The sequence below is a fragment of the Zeus faber genome (genome assembly GCF_960531495.2).
Source record: "Zeus faber genome assembly, chromosome: 20".
Lineage (NCBI taxonomy): Eukaryota > Metazoa > Chordata > Actinopteri > Zeiformes > Zeidae > Zeus > Zeus faber.
The window spans coordinates 20,993,845-21,017,648 of record NC_137207.1 but is presented as its reverse complement, the minus strand read 5'-3'; the positions used below and the strand labels follow the sequence as shown (position 1 = coordinate 21,017,648).

General features: G+C 43.9%; 1 protein-coding gene across 1 annotated transcript in view; it reads right to left on the bottom strand.

Moving 5' to 3' along the window:
* The window catches only part of lrp2b (low density lipoprotein receptor-related protein 2b), a gene marked incomplete at both ends in the record, with an annotated part of 76,722 nt that overhangs the window by 32,045 nt on the left and 20,873 nt on the right, over window positions 1-23,804 (bottom strand). Inside the window, 25 exons of the mRNA XM_080021283.1 lie at window positions 238-441; window positions 972-1,261; window positions 2,263-2,421; window positions 2,910-3,075; window positions 3,816-4,263; window positions 4,762-5,234; window positions 5,704-5,895; window positions 6,029-6,265; window positions 6,858-7,071; window positions 7,786-7,963; window positions 8,207-8,316; window positions 8,553-8,696; window positions 9,263-9,429; window positions 9,590-9,718; window positions 12,253-12,430; window positions 13,002-13,230; window positions 14,565-14,749; window positions 15,683-15,891; window positions 16,405-16,653; window positions 17,664-18,041; window positions 18,219-18,335; window positions 18,892-19,014; window positions 20,613-20,852; window positions 21,269-21,544; window positions 22,051-22,188. Coding sequence (XP_079877409.1) covers window positions 238-441; window positions 972-1,261; window positions 2,263-2,421; window positions 2,910-3,075; window positions 3,816-4,263; window positions 4,762-5,234; window positions 5,704-5,895; window positions 6,029-6,265; window positions 6,858-7,071; window positions 7,786-7,963; window positions 8,207-8,316; window positions 8,553-8,696; window positions 9,263-9,429; window positions 9,590-9,718; window positions 12,253-12,430; window positions 13,002-13,230; window positions 14,565-14,749; window positions 15,683-15,891; window positions 16,405-16,653; window positions 17,664-18,041; window positions 18,219-18,335; window positions 18,892-19,014; window positions 20,613-20,852; window positions 21,269-21,544; window positions 22,051-22,188 — 5,433 coding nt within the window. The remainder of the gene's footprint in view (window positions 1-237; window positions 442-971; window positions 1,262-2,262; window positions 2,422-2,909; window positions 3,076-3,815; window positions 4,264-4,761; window positions 5,235-5,703; window positions 5,896-6,028; window positions 6,266-6,857; window positions 7,072-7,785; window positions 7,964-8,206; window positions 8,317-8,552; window positions 8,697-9,262; window positions 9,430-9,589; window positions 9,719-12,252; window positions 12,431-13,001; window positions 13,231-14,564; window positions 14,750-15,682; window positions 15,892-16,404; window positions 16,654-17,663; window positions 18,042-18,218; window positions 18,336-18,891; window positions 19,015-20,612; window positions 20,853-21,268; window positions 21,545-22,050; window positions 22,189-23,804) is intronic.

The following is a 23,804-nucleotide window of genomic DNA, read 5'->3' as shown; positions in this document are numbered from 1 at the left end:
TAGTGAAAACAGATAAACGACAAATAACGGATTTCATTTGATCGACAAATCAAAGACACAAATCATATTTCCAATGAGATATTGATGGAAAATTCAAATTCCCCCATCAGTTCCATACAGAGTAGAGGTCGAATAGGTAGAATAGAGAACGTCCTCACTCCACTGGTTGACATTTAGACATAAGACTTTTCGCAGTGTATGCCGCAGGTTTCGACGGTTCCGTTCACTTCCGCTCACCACACACTCTCTCCAGCTCGTCCGAGCCGTCCTGGCAGTCGCTGTCGCCGTCACACTTCCAGCGAGCGGAGATGCAGTCTCCGCTCAGGCAGGTGAACTGCTCCGGCTGGCAGCGCTTCCCCGTGTCGCGGACGCAGTCCTTGCCGTTGTTGGCCAGGTACCACGGCCCCTGCTGAGGGCACTGGCACTCTGGGCCCGATGGACCTGCAGGACGGAGGGGGTTGTCTTCAGGGATGAGTGTTCAGGGACGTATTTGGAACACATCAAACACGATGCTGTGACAATTATTACGTACTCTCCTGACCGTTATTATTTGAAGCTTATCACCGTCACAAAATATTTGCAAAGTTGATGCATTGCATCCATTAACCGTCTACTTAAATTGTTATGTTCCTATGTTTAATGTATAAATATCAATTATATATATAAATTATGTTCTTCAGAAGGCGGATGTATTTGTGGACAAAATGCAGAAGACGCCTCGTGCAGTCTATTGTACCGTTGTCAACAACTTCACATTATGGGTAAAAAAAAAAAAAAAACATGCTCACCGTGAAGTAAGAATATTGAAATTTAGATTCAAATGACATAGGTTTGTTCTCACTCAAAATTCAGCAACCGTTTTATCAGTTTTGGCAACCAACTGCTGATGCATGGTTGCCGGCCTGGCAAACACTTCTAAAGTGTTGTCAAACAACCCAGGTTTGGGACAGATGACGACACGGAGCCCTCACCGGGAGCGCAGATGTGGCTGCAGCCTCCGTTGAACTGCATGCAGGGGCTGGGGCAGGGCTCCTGCTTGGACCCTGCGTAGACGTGGATGTCGTTGGGTCGGTACTGCAGCTCCTGGGCCAGCACCGTGAGGCCGGTGCCGTCGTCCTTGCTGGCCCGGTAGACTGAGCGGGTGGTCCAGTCGGTCCAGAAGATGTCCTGCTGGAACACTGTCATGCTGTAGGGGTAGGTGACCCCCCGCAGGACCACCTGCCGGTTGGCCCCTGTCAGGGTGGAGCGCTCAATCTGGTCCCTGAAAGGAGCAGCAGAAGGTGAGGTGACCGTTGTGATTAGAGCAGCGGTTTGCAATTTGTGTTCCAGAGACCCCCAGGGGTCCTTCAAGAGGCTCCGGGTGGGTCCTCAGCAAAATATTCAATAGTTAAACTTTAATTTACTTTAAAAAAAAAAAAACCCAAAAAAACATAATTTAATTTATAATGAAATACATTAACACCATTAGAGAATATACTGTATATTAATGACCGTTTTTGTCACTGTCATCTACCTAACTAGAGTATAGACACAAAATCATATCTTAAGATAAAGATATTCTCAGATTGAAACAGAGACTTAATCTTATTTTATGGGGTCTGTGGCCTAATGCTTATCAAATTGAGGCTCCTTGATATGAGAATGTTTCAGAATCACTGGATTACAGGTAAGATCCAAGTTTCTAAGTTTCACTTATCAAATGCATAGTGGCCTGATTCGTCCATCCCTGTACGCTCTAATTTTGGCATTCGCGCTGGCAGACAACAACAACATACATTTGTAGAAAGGGTCGCTTGCCTGGTTGAAACAAGGCGAATTTGTTTGCCGAAACACCAACACATTAAAGATTGGCTTGAAAAAATAAAGTTTGGTGCCTTAAACTAGTTGGTTTAAAGTTTCCCCACTCTCGTCACTGGACCCTTAAACCAGGGTCTCAGCCACATTTGGCTCTCATGCGATGAGTTAAAAATGACATAGCTCTGTACTTTCTGAATCCCCGAGAGCACAGATTGTATATTATGGTACTTCTGTTCCTTGAGCCTTCTTGCAGAGTTTCAGAAATAGTTGAGGAATTTTCATCGGTAATGTGGATTATGAGCAAGCTGGAACGGTCAATGAAGTTCAGAAAGGGACGTAGCTTTACCTGTGCACCACTAGAGGGCGGTGTGAACCACCGGTGGCACTAAAACCATGGTTTGATAAAGACTTCAGAAGCAGTGACAAAAGGGGAAAAAAATAAAAAGCTGAAAGGCGTCGTCATACAGTGAGGCGTCCGCCCAGTACAACATCCTCTCCTGGTAGTCCAGCGACAGGCCGTTGGGTATGTGCAAGCTGCTGTTGATGATGGCTGTTCGGTAGTTTCCTCCCAGTGTGGCCCTCTCGATCTTAGCAGGGCTGCCCCAGTCCGTCCAGTACAAGTAGCTGAAGGGTTGAAAGAGGAGAGGAGAGGGAGGAAGGGATGGATGGAGGGAGAGAAAAGGGGAATGTGGGTTTTAAAGTGTGAAAAAGCGGACTGAAATCAACCTGCTGCTTTCAATGCGACAAATAAATGTAAAAAATGAAATGAAATGAAAATATTAATAAATTAAACAATCAAATCAAGCAAAATTATCATTAAAACGTTATTGTAATTGAAATTATATCCGATTTATTTTAAATAAATAACAACAATGTCGGAAATAATCTTAATTAGCCTCAATAAATTCTTGATTAAATCTCAAATAATAAAAGAGTACACCTTCTCCCTAAGTAAGGTAGTTGAAGACATTTTCTCAAAAGATGTCCCGACAATCTTTTGAGAGCAGTGAATTTATCTCCAAAGAAAAGAAAATGAAGGTGTATTATAAGGATTATTTTCAAGATCATTCTCTGGCTTGTTGGGAACTGATTTAAAGTTGGACCCCTCCTACCCATAGCAGGGATCCACGATAATCCCCCGTGGGCGGTTGGCGTTGGCGATGACAGAGCGGTTTAAGCCGTTCACCCCCATGGCCTGGACGTTACGTCTGTAGGAGTCGGTGAAATACAGACGCTTGTTGACCCAGTCGTACGCTAGGCCCTCGGGGTCATCCACATCTGGGGGCGGATAGAGGTATAAGGACGTTTAAAAATAAATAAATAGGTCTAATTTGGATCAGAAAAATAAACATGACAACCTTCTAAACCCTTCCTTGTACAGTATATCTACCATATTTATTATATATTATATTAAGCACAATGATCACAGCCAAATGATTCAGTCTAATTGTTGTGGTTCCCCATTGCTGTGCGGGAAGAAAATTCTCAAGTTTTAAAAATAAAATGCATTTAAACATACAGTATGTACATTCTACATCATCTTCCCCTTTCCTTGGGGCTGGTAACATCCCCAATCAGATCCACTAAAGACCACCTTTCTCATGAAAATAGTGAGAAAATAATGTCGAAGGCTTGGACTGTCCCAATCATGACATTTTGACGAATTTTGATATCAGACAAATAATTGCAATTTTACAATTAAATTGTCTTTTTGTGTTGATTTTATGCCATACTAATATATTATTATTATTATTATTATTACACAATAATAATAATAATAATAATAATATACATCCAAACTTAAACTTGATGAAGACGATGAGATTTCAGGTACACAGTTAATTTGCCTCAACCCAACTGATGGAAATACATTGCAAGATTTCTAATATTGGCTCAAAACTCTGCTTAAATTTGGCTCAAAGAATTGCAATAAGCAATTAATTGAAATAATTGCGACAGCTCTATCAAAAGGCATCACGTTATCTCCTGCAGTGATGTCGCCTCTGCCTCCATCTTACTTGAGGCAAGTATGACAGGCGGGCTGGTGACGGACGTGGTGCTGACGTAGCCGATCCTGCTCCGCCCGATCCCCATGTACTGCGTGAAGAAAATGCGCTTCTCCTTGAAGTCGAAATCCAGTGCGACCAGGTTGAAGCCCAGGTTGACTGTGGGGTAGGGGGTGCTGTGGTCGTCCGGATCCAGCCTCATGCTGTTCAGCGTGTAGTCCGTGGTGAACACCAGGAACTCCTCCTGCCCGTAACCGCAGCTCACCCCATTGCTGAGCAGCGAGCCGTGGGCGCAGCCGCACTTGGGCTTGAGCTGGTCCGGCAGGGCGAAGCACAGCTGCTGGCAGCGCCCGTTGTCTTCTTGGCATGGGTTGAAGCCCACCAGGTTGGCGGACGTGGGCTGGACGCTCGGGTCAAACACGATCACGTCCAGGAGGCCGTCTATGCCATCTCGGATTACCTGGAGGACGGATTTACGAATTATTGCGATGATGTCGGTGATCTATGTCTGTAGGAGCAATACGTTACGGATGTAAGAATGATCTACTCTTTCACTCTGTATGTGCTGTGGCAATAGAAGCCATTTAATCTAAATAAAATGGCGGTTATTATGCAGTTATTCAAAAATATACACATGTGCATAAGGCAAGGTTCATGTTTTTGAAAAGGATAAGTCTTAAACTTTTGCCCGATTTTACCTGCATTTCAGTAGAAGATTGCTACGTTTCTCAACAGTACTGTATTTTGTAACAGTTATAAATGATTGGAACAAACATTTTTACACAGCCCGGGTTGAAAAATTGGGAACCTATCCTTTAATGTTTTTCCATGGTATTTAATCTCAAATGAGGATGTGAAATGTGTCCATTACTATTTGCCTAATAAAATAGATAAAAATAAAAACAAGTTTTACAAATGATCAACTGACTGTACTTCAAGTTGTACTTTTGAGACTTACCTCCGGCTGGCCAGTAATGGTTGGATCCTTACTGGCCTTGAAGAGCTTTCCTAGTTTCCTATCCACCCATAGCATAGAGCTCTGAAATATGGCCACCCCAGTCGGCGAGGGCATTCGGCTCCCGTATCGGACAATCTCTCTCTGCGTGCCGTCGGCGGCCATGCGGGAGATCATGTCCAGCACGTCGTCCGTCCAGTACAGGAAGTCGTTGGTGTAGTCCACCGTGAGCCCCCGCGGGGACGCCAGGCTCTCCGACACCAGCACCGTGCGGCTGGTACCGTCCAGCAGTGCCCGCTCGATCTTGGGCGTCTGGCCACCATCAGCCCAGAACAAGTAGCGAAGCTTGGGGCTGACGGCCAGGTCGCGGGGGCGGTCCATGGAGGACTTGAGGAGGACTAAGCGATTGGAGGTGTTGATGGAGAGAACCTCCAGGAAGGTCTGGCCCTCCAGGGCGTTGGTGAAGTACAGGTTGCCTGAGGGAGGGGGTGAGACCAGGAAACTCGGAAAAATATCGAACATCAGGCAGAAAGAAAGGTTGCAGTCTGATGGTACAGTCTGTTTGCTGCAATAGATGGAAGTTGCTGTCTGATGGGACAGTCTAATTGCTGCAATCACAGAAAAGTTACAGCCCAATGGTACAGTCTAGTAGCTGCGATAGACTAAGGATAAAATGTATGCCGGTTCAAATGGCTGGACCAAAACATCAAGTCAACCAAATATATTATTATTAATATACTGTATTATTAATGTAACATCTGCATAGAGATTTTCATTGACATTTCAAGGTGGTACACTGCCATAATGCAATGCATAATACAAACCCGAAATGCAGCAAAAAGTATTACTATTTGACTCCGAGATGGACAGATTGGACAAAACAAAACAGAAATTGATAAGATAGAACAGACTGCTCAACAGGTGGGTATATTAATGTCTCCTTACCGGCTATCCAGTCGACGGCAATGCCCTGGATGCCTCCTTTTCCGATCCCAGTGCTGACTATCCGGCTGTAACCGCTTCCGTCCGTTTTGGTTCGGTAGATCCCGCGGTAAGAACTGATGGTGCTGTTGTCCGTCCAGTACACAAAATTAGAGGCGATGTGCAGGCCCAGCCTGTCCTTGAAGGAGGAGGAATCTGCAATGGGGAGAGTTTTTGGTTAAAAGTTACCTGACCTGAGAGAAATCATTTGGAGAGTTTAATTATTAAAAAAGGGAGAATTATTATTACAGAACTATTAATTGTTAGTCTCAAAGTAAAGCCAACATACATCCCCCCACGGGCGTCATGGCCTCAGAGTGGTCGGAGCTGTTGATGCGGAAGCCCCGGATGGCCCTGGGAGAGGAGACGATGGCGAAAGACTCGTACTGCTCACAGCCGACACCGTCCTGAGAGAGGGAGAAGCCGGCGGTGCACGCGCACGTCTTCTGGTTTCCCGACCTGGGCAGGCAGAGGTGAGCGCAGCCTCCGTTGTTGGAGCTGCAAGCGTTGGTGGATCCGGCCGAGTCTGGGAGAGACAGGAGTAGGACGATTAATTATCATACAAGTGCAGTACATGTGATGAATGAATTAACTGTCCTCCCTATCATAGCATACAATTATAGTTGAATACCGTAACACTCAAATGCGACTGAATTAAGGGACTGTCCCGTTCCGTCCTTTTACAAGAACACCTGTGGACCCCCGTTGCTACATGCATGGGACTTAATTTAGTAGAAAGTGGATGTTTTTGTGTAAATACTTTACTTGTAAGTAATCGATCCTGCACTTGTAACAGGCAGACTCTCAATTTCCCAACCAGACTTTGATATGATGCTGTTTATTATTATTTATAGTTTATAATTATTTATTTTTCATTCATAAGGTTTTTTTTGTTTGTGTTTATTTAGTTTAGTTATTTAGTTCTTTGATTTCCTGTAAATTGTATTTTATCAAATGCAACAAAAAATATGCCATCTCTAAATATCGGCTATCTACATCGGCCATTGGAAAAACCTCTATCGGTCGTCCACTATTCATAGTCCATGATGTCCCCTCCTCACTTAAATAAGTACTTTAACTTTGATGTGTCCACTACAGGTCAGGTCTCTGGCTCTTACCGTCTCTGGCGTGCACTTTGAGGGCTCGCAACCCGGCCATGCCGGCCCTCATCACCACCATGCTGCCGCCACTGTCCTTGTTCACCCTCTCGATGACCTCCAAGTCCAGGTCGGTGTAGTACAGGTGGTTCTGGTAGATGGTCAGACCCCAGGGGTGGGACAGGCCGCGGACCACCGTCACCCGGCCTGTTCCGGTCATGGTCCCGCTCTCGATCTGAGGAGAGAACGGGACAACAACGGGAATTCATGGCAGGGCGACCATTCTGAAACAGCTTGTATCCAAGGCCAGCACACAAAGATGCATAACCTGGTGTAAGGACCACCCAACATGGTCCCCTAAACCCTAGGGAAAAAAGTAATATGGTCTTGTGAGTCATCCTTCATCCTTTTTCCTACTTCCAGACAGGGTTATGTTTGGAGGAGGCCAAACGACTCCTTCAAGCCCCCCATGTCTGTTGGAAACTGTTTAAATATAGTGGGGGACCTGTAATGCTGAAGCCATCTCATGGAAGTTATAGTCAAGGACTGAAATGAGGCCATTTCACAAGATCAGCTGCACCCTAAGGTTCTTAAACCCTGAATATTGGGGTGCCCCGCAATATTCCAGGATGATATTGCCCCTCATACGCAACGCTAAGCAACTTCAACAGAGGTCTCATGAACACCCCGATGCAGCCAAACCTAGAGGGTGGAGTAGATCTCCATCATTCCTTCATCCCTCAAAGAACTGGAGTCTTCTCTTCGTTAAGAACAGTGCAATATCCCTCTACACACAGTTCACATTTCTATGACAGCATTCCAAGAGGGATTGCTGCTGTTCCGAAGGCAGAAGGGTGCTTCCTTGTAAGGTCCTGGATATTAAACACTGACACTATGAAGCTACAAATGGACGTGTAGATTCATACGTAGCATGTGAATGCGTACACACCACTCCGGTGTTTACGATTCCCCAGTATAGTTTTCGGGCGGCGATATCAGCCGCGATGAACCCGACGCCGGCCAGGTTTCCTGTGTAGAGGTTCCTCAGGTTTCCTCCGTCCATGTCTGCACTGGCAACCTTGGGAGGAACCCCGTTGTCGGAGCCCTTGTCCGTCCAGAACAGCTTCCTGTGAGGGAGGTCGGAGGGCAAAGGTCACAATGTAACAGAACACGTTCAAGTATTTTTAGTGATATGGCATGAGTCGATTTAACAGTTTATCAAATAATAAAGAATCATTTCCACATGTGACATGCCACAACGCTGTCAGGGTTCTGAGTCTCTCTATACGAAAATGATTTCTTCAAGGGATTTAATTTCTAACTTTGGTATTTTGCTTTTAATTTAAACAGACGATAAAAATATATTTTACCCGCGGGCCGGGTCCAGGGCTATTCCGACCGGCTCTCCAACTCCCTCTGGTTTCCCTGTGGAGGCGACGAGGGTCTTCCTGTAGTTCTGGCTCCCATCCACACGGATTACCTGCGTAGGCATTTTAATTTATATACTCCTCAGCATATTTGAAAAAGTAAAAAAGCCCAGAAAAAAAACAAAACCCTGAATTATAGACACCAAGCAGTACTTTATCCCCAGAGCTAAAACTGTACATCATTTTTTTTTTCTTTTTCTATTTTAAACTGCTTTACATCATTCCTTCATGACTTTTCAAGGTTGCATTAATTGCATTTGATCCTATCCAGGTGACGGGAAGGCCTTACCTCTATGGATTTACTGGTGGGATTGGTGTAATACATGATACGGCTCATCCAATCGAAGGCCAGACCATGAGGGGAGCCTAACACGGCAACCGGAGCAAACTGGGTCCTGTTGGTGCCACTGGTTTTAACTCTCCATATCGATCCCTGGTACAGGAGAACACACTCTTTTATTAGTAGGTGTGCAGGGAAGCAAACGTGACACCATCAAATGCTAATGCCAAGAATAGCAGAAATACATTTATACTTAGCTGTTTGTCAAAGTACCAATAAAAAAACATGTAATACAAAAATGTAAAGAAAAAAAGAGAGACACTTCAACGTAGCATAGTGTTAAAGATTTCGTAAGAGAATAATCTGTGACGTGTTAATTTTCTCATGGTTTATGATAAATAAATACTTTGTGAATTTACCAGATTAAAAAAAAGTGAAGGGAGCAAAACAAATCTCAAATTTTCTTGGCTATTTTAATTGTTGAAAAGGAATTATCTTTTATCAGTTGCTGATTCAATTTCTGAAAATTCTAAAGTCAAACATCACAAATTTAAAGTTTAACCTTATAACATTATTTATTTTGAGGCATCATATATTCCCCAATTTGTATTTATTTGCTATATCCATCCATCCATCCATCCATCCATCCACTTGAACTGGTGATCATAGGATCCTAGATTATTTGCCCCCCTTGGTTCCACCTCAGACGTGCCACTCACAGTGTTCTGCACCCAGTAGACAAACTGCTCCTGATCGTCAAACTCTATGTCGCGCCCCTGCGTGATGCCCAAAACAGGGGCCATGGCGTTGTCAGAGGGGTTGTCCGGGTCCAGAGGAATGCCAAAGATCACAGAGTCCCTCACTACCATCAGGAAAGGATTGTTGTCTGATGCATAATAAAAAAATATATATATGGAAAATGAGTGCCTTGAAATTCCTGCATTCCTGATGCCCCTAACGACCAAAACACTCCACTGTTAATATTTAAATAGGCGCCTGTCATTCAGAAAGAGAGGAACCTTCAACTGAGCTTAAAAATGATGAACCTTTGATGCAGCTACGCTTGTTGGCATCCAGCGTCCACCCGGACTGACAGTGGCAGGTGTAGAAGCTGGGTCTGACGCTCGACAGCAGGCAGAGCTGGCTGCACAGGTGATCCTGGCACGGGTTGAAAGCTGGACACAGGAAAAATGTTGTTGTGTCATTGCGTGCATGCATCGACCAGAAGTGCAGGATTTATTATTAACAAGTATTTACACAATTTTTTTTTACTTAATTAAAAGCAACGGGGGCGCGTGTGTCCGCACTGTGGAACAGTATGGAGCGGGACAGTCCCTTAACTCTGTTCAAAAAAATGGGTTTCCAATGGGAGGATGAAATGGAGGAAATAAATAGACCTAAACAGAGACTTATTTTCTTCTCAAAGTCTCTGCATGGGCTCGTGGAGCGGGGAAGTGAGACCCGAAACCCAGTGGTTTCTCGACAGCCCTGAGGGGGAGAGAGGGAGTCCCTCTCTCGGTATCATCAAGTTTATTATTTTTTAATCCTCTCTTACAATGCTTTGGGCATTTTACCTTCACTGTTAGTGGACCAAGAGCTGAGAAATGTCCCCAAATAGTCTCTCTCTCTCTCTCTCTCTCTCTCTCTCTCTCTCTCTCTCTCTCTCTCTCTCTCTCTCTCTCTCTCTCTCTCTCTCTCTCTCTCTCTCTCTCTCTCTCTCTCTCTCTCTCTCTCTCTCTCTCTCTCTCTCTCTCTCTCTCTCTCTCTCTCTCTCTCTCTCTCTCTCTCTCTCTCAGAGGAGAGAGAGAAAGGGGGGATGTCATTGTCGTTTCTCTGCCCTGACGGTGGTGAGGGCGTGGTCGCTCTCTGAGTCTATAAATGAGATGATAGATTGACTTCATTAAGCTTGATGACTGATTCACTTAAATTTAAAACATGTTAGTTTCCTTTGACTAAGCAAAATGAAGGTGGTGCCCTTATGAGACTGATTAATGATTCAACTATCACATTTTAATTACTTATTAATCACCAAATTGTAGTGAACCGTAAGATTGCCATTTGCACTGTTGAACAAGTTGGTGAGTGACTTTTTTTTCCCCCCTCCCTGTAAAATGCTGGTGGATCAGGTAGCAGCCTTAGCCTCAGCCTTAAATATTTATCTAATATTTAGAAATCAAATCAGTTTTAAAAATAAGTTGAGATAAAAAAAAAAACGCTGAGGTACATGAATCTACTATAATCCGGACTATAAACTACTATAAAAAGGACCGAGAAAAGGAATTTCCGATGTTTATCACGTCTGGCCAACAGGTTAGGATGTGGTGGGTGACATACACTACTCACAAAAAGTTAGAGATATTTGGCTTTCGAGTGAAATTTCAGGATGAACCGAAAATTCACTATAACCTTTACAGGTGAACTTAATTTGACCTTCTCTAAACTTTTGAATTCACATGTCCAACTGTTCAATGTTTCAGTACTTTTTGCACAACTTGCTGTTCTCTGTTCTCGTCTACGCTGGACAAGGGACCAGTGGCCTCAGTGCTGTTCTCTGATGAAAGTCGATTCAGGTTGAGCAGAAATGATGCCGCCAACAATGTTGGAGATGTCAAGGAGAGTGCTATGCATCAGCCACTGTTGTCACAGACGAGCCTTTGGTGGTGGTGGTGTTATCGTGTGGGCAGGTGTGTCTAGTCAATACAGAACTGCCCTACACTTTGTGAATGGTACAGTGACAAGCCCATACTACCTGAATAACATCATTAATCCAGTCATTGTGCCCCTGCATGAAATACACAGGCCTCATTTCATCTTCATGGACGACAATGCTCCAGCTCATGGAGGTGGCATCATTAGAGAACGGCTGCTGGAGACTGGGGCACCTCAAATGGAGTGGCCTGCACTTTCTCCAGACCTGAATCCCATAGAAAACCTATGGGATCAGCTGAGTCGCCGTGTAGATGCTCGTAACTCTGAACCCCAGAACCTCATTGACCTGAGGGCCGCCCTTCAAGAAGAGTGGGGGGGCCAGGCCTCAGCAGACAATAAGTCGACTTGTGAACAGCATGAGACGTCGTTGTCAAGCTGTAATTGATGCTCAAGGGCGCATGACAAGTTATTGAGACATTGACATTTTTTGTTGTGGTATACCCACTAATGTTGTTGGCTTTTGTTTCAATAAATTGTTTGAGATGAGGAAATCACCATTGCATGCTTCTACTTAAATGCCCTACTTTCATAATATAATATCACTGTATCGTGAACTTTTCACATTTTCCATATATTTCACCCGAAAGCCAAATATCCCTAACTTTTTGTGAGTAGTGTATGTCCTTCCCATTGTTTGTGGCAGGGTCCGCCTTTCCCTGCAAAAAATGAGTAGAGTGTGGAGTGTGAAGAAGTGAAATGCAGCAGTGGTGAATTCGGTAAAGCAGCGCAGCTCAATGTGGTCAGAAAACTGTCAATGTGGATGAACATTCAGAAAAAGAACAAAGAAATATCCAACACCACCTAAAAAAAAAAAAAAAAAAAACCCAAATCAATCAATCAAAAGAAGGCAAACTTTGGGATGGAATTCTGGGCCTTAGTGTAATCCACCCAATAATCTCTTTGATTATCTTCTGATTGAAGGTATTGCCGATCGTTCATTTTGAAGGTTGAAAGAAATAAAACAAATCAACCATTATCGCAGCTGGTGCACCCTGCCTACCTGCGGGTTGTTTGACGTGGTGATCCATGACGATGCCCATGGGCTGGTAGACGTTGGTTAGCAGCGTGGTCACATTCCCACCGTGGAACTTGTTGGTCCGCATCACCTTGCTGGTGTAGCGCTCCGACCAGTAGACGTTGTCCTCAAAGACGGTCATTCCGTGCGGGTGTCGGAGAACCTGGAGGGTAGGTGAAGGAAGAGGTAGAGGAGATGCAGGGAGTGTAGCCCACTACAGGGGTCCCCAAACTGGGGTCAGCGGCGCCCAACAGGGCAGTGGAGGAAGGAGCGCAGGTTATTCGCAGCCAAATTGTTAGTTGTTTTAGTATTTTAATCTGTTCATTTGAATGCATACGTTTCATAAACTCACCCAAGATGGAGATTTCGGATTTTAGATCTTTGATTTTGTCAGTAAACTTGAAGTTAAATGCTGTATTTACATGCCAGCATTTATCACATTCCACATAAACCACGTGTGTACAACTTATTTTGCACGAGGGGTCCATTGAGCTTAGTCTGCCAAGCGGACCTTGACAGTTTGGGAAACTGGGTTCATAGCACTTGTTAAAAAGTGTATAAAGTGTTTCATAGAAACTAGCAACTAGACATTGCACAGTCTCACACATAGAAAGTCAACAGAAATCATTTGCAATGTGCATTCACGAAGATGTTGGAATCTGTTCCAATCTAAATTCCTCCCCGTCAACAAGCACATGAATCATAATTGATAAGGTCTAATTAACTCCACCCACCATGTCACTTGCCATGACCTGCTGGCGGTTGCTGCCGTCGTAGCTGCAGTAGTCGATGTACTTGAGGTAGGCGTCGGCAAAGTAGACCCTCTGCGTGGTGTAGTCCAGCGCCAGGCCGTTGGGCCAGTAGATCTTGGTGCTGACGATGACCCGTCTCATGGCTCCGTCCATGTCAGCCCGCTCTATGCGGGGGTTCTGGCCCCAGTCGGCCCAGAACATGAATCTGGTGCTGGGAGGAAAAAATATATATAAAAATTGCACTTTTACAGTGTCGTACTGTTGTAAAATTGGGTCCGGTGTCTGAAAGAAGTTTATTTTACCGGATAAAATTCAACCTTGTCGGTCACGTTTCAATAACAGTTTATGTTTTCAACGCCAATACAATGAACAGCTAGGTTACACCGCCCCTGGCATGGACCGCCGGGAAGCCGTGGGGAGGGACGGGACCCCCTGCTGCCGGTGAAGGCTCCATGTGCTCGGCCTGGCCAGGTCGGCTCGCCAACGCGAGGCAGAGGGTGACACAATCCCGGTGGCGCAATGAAAGTGAGAGTGATGACCGGCATGCGTGTCGGGCGCACCGCGGGCCCCTCCCGTGCTGTCGGGGAGGTGGAGCGGCTATGTTGTCTATTACCGGAGTTTTTAATTTTATTTTATAACCTTTACCAGGAAGAGAAAATTTAAGAAAAATACAAAGGTCATTACCAGCTAACAGAAACCTTGAGCCAAACATCAATCAAGTGACTCAGTGGCGTAACGCACTTTTCCCGCAGTTTCGAACCCGAACACAGAAGTTACATAGTGCAAGAACAGGCCCTCGGGGGGCGGGAATGAAAGAGGTGCCATTCTCCAAAGTACAAGTCAGTGTACCATCAAAATGATTTTGAAGTTGTTATTTTAAGGTTAAAAAAAAAAAAAAAAAAAAAAAAAAGTCACATTGTGCTGCTTTAATAATGTGAGCTATCACCTGCAGTTTGTCCTGAAGTGAGTCGTGTTATGTTATCTGGTCTGTGTGTCGAGCCTCATTCAGATTGTCTTTGACAAGAGAAAGCATTGGACCATTTCAGAGAACACACAACATAAAACAACACATGAAGTCATGACATGATGAATACAGAACTCATCACAGACATTACAGCACTACAGTATTATACGATTAGAAAGAAATGATACGATGAATTTCTATTGTTTCAATCAATTTACATTGTAGTATCAATACTCTCTTTACAAGTTAATGAAGCATTTACTGTTTAACTTAAATAGCACCATGATCAAACTAGTTGAAATATTTAAGACTGAATTTGGCCCGGGAAATATTGTCAATATATCAATATAGAAGGGTATCGTGAACCATGTCATCATTCTGAGATTGAATCGATATTGAGATGGATTGTGACAATTTTTATCTAAATCCAATCGAGTCACGAGATCCTGACCGACACCCAGCCTAAGGAGCGGAAATCTAGGTGAAACAATCACAACCTCTCGCTTCAGTGCACGTTTAGCATCGAACGCATTCAAAGAAACAACCCTGTCACCCTTTTTAGGGAATGAACAAGCTCTCACTTGTTGCGTGGGTCCAGGACCAGTCCCCGGGGGCTGACGACGTCCTCGGCGAGGAGAACCTTCCGGAAACGGCCGTCCAGGGTGGAGACCTCGATGTTCTCCATCACCGAGTCGGACCAATAGAGGTTTCGACCCACCCAGTCCACGGCTATGCTCTCTGGAACCATCAGACCGGCGGAGAACACCTGGAGCGAGGGAGAAACATCGACAACGGCCTTTGAGCACCCCCTGCGGAAACGCGGCGTTCTGATCAAATGGACACATTTGTCGGCACAAATGAGCAAATGAAGTGATTCAAACAACCGATTGAGAAACTTGAGGGAAACAAATTAAGTCATTTGAAAGAACAAATAAAGAGTCTCAGCAGCAGTGCACGTCAATGTCACGTTATACCATACTTAGCCAATCAGACAAAAGAGGCGTCGTAAAAGTTCACACAAACTGTCAGTTAATTGTTAACATGTGACATATAACATTAATATATTAAAACTTTATGAAGAGTACTTAAGGACAAATGGGTTAAGTTCATTAAAAATCTCTAAAATAATCCAGATATAGAATTAAAATTTAGATTTTTCACAAAAATAAGATTAAAAAAAAAAATATATATATATATATATATATATATATATATATACCTGGATTCATTCATCTGTCATTCCAATCATGCATTAAAGCCCTCGAAAATAATAGGAAATCAATGACCAAAAATGCAAGTACATTTTGGGTCCCCGTCTCCCTCTCCATGCGTAATGGAGACATTGCAGAGGAATGTGTTCCTCAGCCCTTAAGCATTGTGTTTTTATTTTTGATGTATTTTATTTTACTAAATTTCCACATTTAACGAAAAAAAAAAAAAAAAAAAGCACAATGCGTAACGGAGACACTCTCTCAGTCACTCTCTTACCCACCCCCTGGTCAGCTACCACCGCAAATAGAATCTAATTCTTTGGGAAACACTGGAGGTTAATAAATGAGTCATTTGACTGAAAGAATTAAATAATTTGAGGGAATTCATTAGAAATTCAGGTGAATAACTTACAATTTGAGGAACAGGGCCGTATTAAAGTGCACAACAAATATGGAATAGGCCAACTGAGTGAGATCCTACTTCCCACCTCTCGTCTGTGGGTTCCGTTCCGGAAGGCACTCCAGATCTTTTTCTGCGACGCGTCCGCCCAGTAGATTCTGGAGGTCACGCGGTCGAAGTCCACGGCCACGATTCCTGATCCACTAATGACAGGCCGCACCTGCGGCGGTCTCAGGTTGACGGAGTTGGCGATGATCTGACTCCGCTTGGTGACCAGGAGCACAGCGGACGTCGGGTCTGACGGGACCCAAAGCAGGAAAAGTATTTTAATCAGCATTTCCCTTGATGAAACACGTGGCCTAATCACAACTTCAAGGAAGAAATGTTTTCCCGGCAATATGGGCTACAGGAGATATGCTTTTTTTTTATGCTTGATCTTACCCGGATTCAGATGAGATGGTGATACCAATTTCATCCCTGTGTGTCCAGTACAGAGATAGGGACGGGCTGCATGCTAACAGCTCAAAGCAAGGCTGCAGATGGGATTGACTAGCCTAGCTCCTGAAAAATCTGAGAAATCGACCCTGCAGCATCTCAAAATCTGAGTAGTTTATGTAAATATATCTTGATTATGGACACAAAGGGATGAAATTGGTTCTGGCTTTCTCATCTGAATCTCAGAAAGCTGGAGCCATCCCTTTAATGTTGCACTTTCAGTATTTGGGTAAACCTCTGCTACCCACCCACCAATTTTTCCAGCTGTCAGATAGATTTCAAAACTTGGTCATTCTGTGTTTTTTTTCCGTTTACCCGCGGCTTTGCACGTGCGTCCGTCGGGTTCGAGCAGGTAGCCGCCCGAGCAGAAGCACCTGAACGTCCCCCGCTCATTGAAGCAGTGCTGGCTGCAGAAGCCGGGGATCAGGCACTCGTCAACGTCCTCGCAGGTCTTGGAGTCGTTGAGGAGCCGGAATCCCGGCGGGCAGGTGCACTGAGCGCCGAACGGCCCCTGGACGCAGCCGTCACTGCAGCCGCCGTTGTTCAGCGCACAGTCGTTCTGGTCTGTCGGCGAGGCCGCGGGGAAAGGAAACGGCTTGTCAGATTGGGTCTTGGTTTTAACCCTCCGTGTTTCTCCTCGCAGGGGAGTTTAGAATGGGTTTATTTATGTACGCAAGGTACTTCACTTGTGTCTCGATTGTTGTCAGTTAGTTTTGCTTTTCCTTTATGAGAATTTTTACCAAGACGTTTTTATTGATCGCCTTGGGATTATTACACATCTACAAAACCTTCCCTCCAACAAAAAAAAGATATGTGACAGCATAGTTAGATGGCATAGTCCATTATTGTTGTATTCCCTGAAGGATTATTCTATAGATTCAAATTTAAATTAGTTATAGCAAACAGTGAGAACACATAGGTTGTCTGGAACGTGCAGAACGAGACAGTCCCTTAACTTGGTTGGGTTTAAAAATGTTGTCACACATGTAGGAAACAAATGCAAACAAACAGATGTGAAATAAAGATACAGGCATGGCAGTCAGGAACCGGCGGGCGCACGGTGCACCGCTGTCCGGAGGAGAAATAAGCAAAAATAAAAATCTGCTTAAATTCTCTGAGTTAGGTTTCCTTTTTTCAATTTCCTTACAAGTAAGAAACTAAGGAAATGAAATACATGTTATATTATATATTGCTGAATTATGATTATAAGATTTGCATATAGAACAGGGAAGTGAGATCCGATCACAAGTGGTTACTCTCTCTCTCTCTCTCAGAACATGATTAACTGCACTTACGCCGTTTCAATGCTCAGATTTATCCTGGCGGATCCATTTTTTGTTTTTAACTGTCTGTCATCAATGTCATTTGCGATTGATTGAGTCGATCGCCGATTGAATCGTGAATCTGCCCAAGCCTAGCAGACAAATAACCCAGCATTATTAAAAATTTGAATTAAAATTCTTAATAAAATAAAAATGTTAATTTAATAACGAATGAAATGTTCATTAAAATTTTTTTTATTTATGTTGTTTCACCCATCTTAATTCTGTCACAGTTTTATGATTATCACTCACTGCAGATGGGGGACTCGTCTGCACCGTTGGGGCAGTCCCTCCTTCCGTCGCACACCTTCCCCAGGTCGATGCACAGCTGGTCGGTGGGGCACTGCCACTGCCCCGAGGGGCAGCTGAACGGCGGGGCGGGGCAGTTGTGCTCGTCGCTCATGTCCCGGCAGTCATTGTCCCCGTCGCAGAGCCAACTCTGCGGGACGCAGATCTTGTTGGCACACTGGAAATAGCCGGGCCTGCAGGTGACGGGCGCGCACAGGTTGTGCTCGTCTGAGCCGTCCTCGCAGTCCGGGTGTCCATCGCACTCCCAACCGCCGGGGACGCAGAAGCCGTCGGCCTGGCACTGGAACTCGTCGTCGTGGCAAAGGCCAGGACCACGGGTGGCTTGAGGAGGGTGGAGTTAGACGGACATAAAAAAAAAAAAAAAAAAAAAAAAAAAAAAAAAATACCTGGTTACAAATTGTGCTTTTACAATTATCATTCATTATGATTCAAAAAATAACTAAATAAATAAAAAATGGTCACAACCGCTCTGTTTAAATAACAGACATGTTAACTTACGGCAGTTTCTCTCGTCAGAGTGGTCCCTGCAGTCAAAGACTCCATCACATTGATACCTGGAGTTGATACACTGGTCCCCGCTCGCACACGCAAACTCATACGACGCACAGGCAAACTCTAATACGAGAAAAGGAAACGTGAGAATAGATCAGAACTCTGTATCGGCTCTGATTGGTCGACTACCTTATTGAACGGTGCAGGCTTGCAGCTTAATATCATGAGAACAAAATGTCTCTCCATAACATTTAATATGCTTCCATATATTGTAGCATCAAAAAAGCAAACACACAAGAAAAATATTTTATTTATCACATTTGACACAGTTTTTGGTATTAGACTGATATCTGAATACCAGTATCTGCAAACATGTACGCCAGATTAAGTTTTGTACTCAGAACGTCAAGTTATTAAAAGTTGAAAACTAAGACAGTGTTTTCCTACAAAGTCTCATGATCAACCACACATATTGACGCCTATGAGACAAATAGACAACCACACCGTGCCACACAAATTTCTACATTGTATTGTATATCGACTTATTTAAGATCCAAACTACATCATCTATTTTTGTCATGACATTGACAATGTTACAACATGTGTCATAACATTTTCTGCTTAAGTCTCACACTTTGATGGCGACTCGAGCGGGACTGGGCAGAAATTTTCCACCTACCGCAGTTGTTCTCGTCCGAGCCGTCCATGCAGTCCAGGTCCCCATCACACACGTAGGAGCTGTAGATACAGCGGTGGTCCGGGCACAGGAAGTAGTTTGGAGGGCAGGAGGAAATGGTGGAATCTGCACAGGCACACATACGTAGAGATCACACGGAAACCAGGTTCATTTTAAAGCCAATCAAACAAAAACACTAATAAATAATAAAAAAAAATTATGAATTAATTAATAAATACTTTAATATATACATAAAATAAAAATAATAAATGTTTTGTTTTATTTATTATTTGAGACTTGGCACAGGTACAAAAGTCTCAACAGACCACTTATAAGAATGTGTACAAACCTGTTCATAAAAGTATCCTAATGGAATAGCCAGAATCCATTCTACCAATCTATCTCTACTCTAACTCAATAATTGGTTTTAATACTACAGCTTTCTACAGCTTGTTCTTCCAATAATACAACTTTCAGTTCATTTATATCATCAAAACAAACCTGTGTACTAGGGTTGAATTATTAATCAAATTCAAACTGACATTGCAATTTAATAGAACGCAATTATTAAATCACAAAGGCTGCGATTAGAAAATAAAGTGGGGTGTTTTTTCAAGTTACACAATCTAACCAATAAGGCTGTCCAGGGCCTGCGCCTCCTATCGGTGTTTGGTGGAGCAGGAGTGATCGGGGCGATATTTGTGCACCTGTCTCCTCCTCCGACGGTACAGACGATACGCTTGTCAGCGGTGCGAGTGCCGGTGATGGGGTGCCGGCTATCAGCGCACCAAAACGGTGGGTTTTTATTTTACGTCTCATTATGTAACAGCCCCGTGCAGGGCGTGTGCTACTGGCAGAGCCCGGAACATCAGTAGAGTCCGGACAGAGCCTCTTCCAGAACACTGCGTCTGCTTGTTTGTTTTTTTCCCCCCACCCTTTTATTTTTTATTTAATAAACATAAAGCTGTCCCTGAGCACACGTGCATGTATGCGTGCAACATTCTTATAAAAAATAATCAATTTCTGCTTAAACACTGCATATCTTTCAAATGTTAACTTTTTGATTCTAGCAATGACAAGGCTTGAAGTTAAATCAATCAGTCAATATTCTACTGTGATTGGCTTTTCTTTTTACAATTCAAAAATTAAATAAAATATGTTATTCACCTCAATTCATTTCATTTTACCCAAAACATTTCTTGGCACCCCGTGCGGAAAAAAAAAAAGATTTTGGATTCTAAATGGGAAATGAAATGATGGAATGATGGAATGATACACAGATATTCCTGTCTATTAACGCGACAACCTATGGAACTTCAACACGTGGGTAAAGGCACCAAAAATGAGCCGTTCGACACAGGTTTACTGTTCATCTCGGAGCCGATCGGAGATGGAGCCGATGAAAACCTGTGTCTAATGCCGGGTCATTTGACTCGGGACCGAAACCAGGGTTTTACCTTTCCCACTGATGACAAACGCCGGATGTTGGCGGGCGTTACCGTGTTTTTGGCGCAGTGGGAAAGGGTTGTTAGTCTCCACATTTGGTGGACATATTTTTGGAAAAGGTTTTCTGTTGGAGGAAAAACCTATACAACCTCCATTATCCAGAGTGCTAATTAAATTCTGGAAACTCTACCAACCTTTACTTTATTACTGATTATAGTATCTTAATCACTAACCACGGCCACAAAAATAAATAAATAAACAAAACCCTCGTCTCTTACTGCAGTTGAGTTCATCAGATCCGTCTCCGCAGTCGTTGTCGCCGTCGCAGAGCCAGATCTTGGTTATACACCTGTTGTTGTCGCAGGTGAAGTGGTCGGCGGCGCAGGTGGCCGGGACCCGCGTGGGGCAGTCGGCCTCGTCCGACCCATCGCCGCAGTCGTCGTTGCCATCGCATCGCCATGACGAGAGGATGCAGTGCTTGTTGTCACAGGTGAATGCACGTGGAGAGCAGGTCATTCCTGGGAAATAAAAAACATTTTAAAAATAATAAGATGGGGGGGTGGGGTTTTATACACGGGTCAGATCTGACGTTATTTTTGTTTTTTTAAGTAATTTATTCAGTTCATTGAAAATAACTTGAGTTGCCATTTAATTGGTAATTAGTAACCAAAGCCATTATTTCTATGTTCTGTTTTATTTTGAACTTAAGGTGTCAAACTCACCAAACAGTACGTTTTGGAAAATTCGATATGGTGAGGAACCTTCCTTAATATTAAAAAAATATAAATAAAAATCTCCTGGTCCAACAGGGGTCGTGTAAGATGTGTGTGCCAAATCGGCTAAAATTTTATGTGACAATGTTAATGTCCTGTTAACAACAGTAACTTTCTATGCCGCCGCCCCCCAACCTAACCAGACACCCGCCCACCCAAACCTGTATCGGTGCAGTTGGCCTCATCGCTCTTGTCCATGCAGTCGGCGATGCCGTCACAGCGGTAGGCGTTGGGTCTGCAGCGTCCCTCGTCGCACTCGAAGGAGAAGTCCCCGCAGTTGGTGTCGGGCGGGGTGACGGAGTCGTCCTCGATGCAGTCCCTCTGGTTGTCCTGCAGCTTCATGCCGTAGGGACAGCCACACACCCGGCTGGACGAGGGTGTGGGGAAGCAGAAGTGGCTGCAACGTCCGTTGGGCACCTGGCTGCACCGGCTGTTGACTAATGGCGGGGGACTAACGTGAGGTCAGGCGTGTTTGCCATGAGCGACATTGCAACTTAAATTATCCCCGATTCAAACCTCTGATACCGAGTCATATCAATCCAGAGATAAAAATAAATAGATAAATAAATACGTTTTATTACATTATTCATTTATTATTTATTGGTGGTTGCTTGTAGGCGGCCAAAAACGGCCCTAAAGCCCCCGAACAAAGAGCAAATCCACTGTATTGACTTTGACCACAAATGTATTTTCTCCTACCGGTCACATTGCCGTTGCTGTGTTGTGATAACGACAGGAAAACATGTCCCAACGTGAGAAAGAGAAATTTCAGGAAAAAATCCAGGATCCCCCCCCTTGGGAGAACGCCGGATGAAGGCAATGAAAATCGGGACTCTCCCAGCAGAATCGGGAGGGTCGGCAAGCGCGCACGTCAGCTGAAAATGTCAGGGACTTTCGAAACATGCCCCAATATCTAAGTGTTGTGGTGGGACGGGGTCCTTACTGCGGTGGAGGTCGGCGGCGTAGGCCTTGACATTCATGATTCCATTGAGGCCCTTTCTGATCATGACGTTCTCTCCCCCGTCGCGCTTCCTCATGCGGAACACCGCCCTGATCCTGGTGTCGGATACGTACAGGTAGCCTGACAGAGGGCAAAACCCATTAGTGGACCGTTGGTCATACACTCACGGGGCTCAACATGAACGCGAGCCCGCTTATCCCGGGGCAAGTCAACTCTGTATTCGAGTCTGTCGATCACGCGAGTGAAAAGATAAATGTGATCCCATAATGTAACGTTATCTGTGAACAAATTGTCAGTCGCAGCTGAAGCCGCAGGAGCCAGAGCTCGCAGCTTTTGCCTTCTAATAATTTAAAGAAAAAGTGTGCTCGGATTCAATAAAATATGAGGATTTTATAATATGTCCAGTTCATTTGTTTACTTGAGAGGGCACGACAAGTATCAGCAGCTCGTGAGGAGTGCCGGTACGCACCGGTACACGCTCCGTAAGAGTAGTTAACATTATGGATATGATTTGGATTGTAATATCAAAGATAAGATAATAATGTTAAACGACCGGTCAGTCGACTGAGGTTCTTCAAGTCGAGCAGTCGTTTTTTTTTTTGTTTGTTTTTTCTTATGTCAGTGTGCATTACAATAAGAGGATTAAACAGATAGAAGCTCACAACACGCACAGGGATAACATTTCATTGGGGGATTTATAAATAAGGGGAATCGTAAATGTGTTTTTATATTTTGAATCGTCCGCATCCGGACGCTAACCCAGCTCTCCGCGCCCCGTATTGCAGAGGGCAAACACGGAGAGCCGCGCCCTATTCCTCCAAATAAAACAACTCAAAACAGTGTGGGGGCGGGGCACGATTCGTAGACTTGTTAAGGTTTTTAAATTGCTGTGTAACGCATGGAGAGGGGGGCGATTGGGGAGAGAGTCGCGGAGAAAGTTTCCCCGTTATGGACGGCCTCATTCCATACCGTTCCATACGCACTTGTTTTGTTGCACAAGCATAAGTAAAATAAAATAACCTTCATCTAAAATAGAAAAACACTGTTCTGGAGCACCGATTGCAGGAGGCTTAAAGGTATGATTATGTCAAAGCTCCGCCAGACAGACATGCTCAAGATGATCATCCAAAATCTTTTAGTCACGATACAATTCTAACATCAATGATAAAAATAAATGCTAAACAGAGAATAAATGTAATAAAAACAAATATTTTTTTATTTCCACGTCGTCCATGCTGGCATCTCACTGGGGTATTATGACGTAACTCCTCCCATCCCCTACTACGCCTGCCGCCCCCTGGCGATTAGATCGCCTAACAGCAAACTTGAGTTACTAGGATTGAAAGTTAGTTGGATAATTAGTTGGATAGTATGTTGATAGTTAGTTGGATAGTTAATTGAATAGTTATAAGTTACTGGATAGATAGCGGACAGTTAGTGGATAGTTAGTTATATGATTGTAGGTGGATAGTTGGTTGGATAGTTATTTAGTTACTGGATAGTTAGCGGACAGTTAGCGGACAGTTAGGTTTCACCTTAGGGAGTGGATCTATCTTGAAAATAAACAACAGATCTTAAATTGTGTATCACATTATTTGATTACTTAGTCTCAGGATATATTTTAGAGAAATGGCTAACCTTTTAAACTTATGATGCTCTCCACTCTGAAAGACAACATTTCAAGACATCTTTCATTTTTTTAAGACATTTAACCTGTCATTATTTTGAGAAGACAT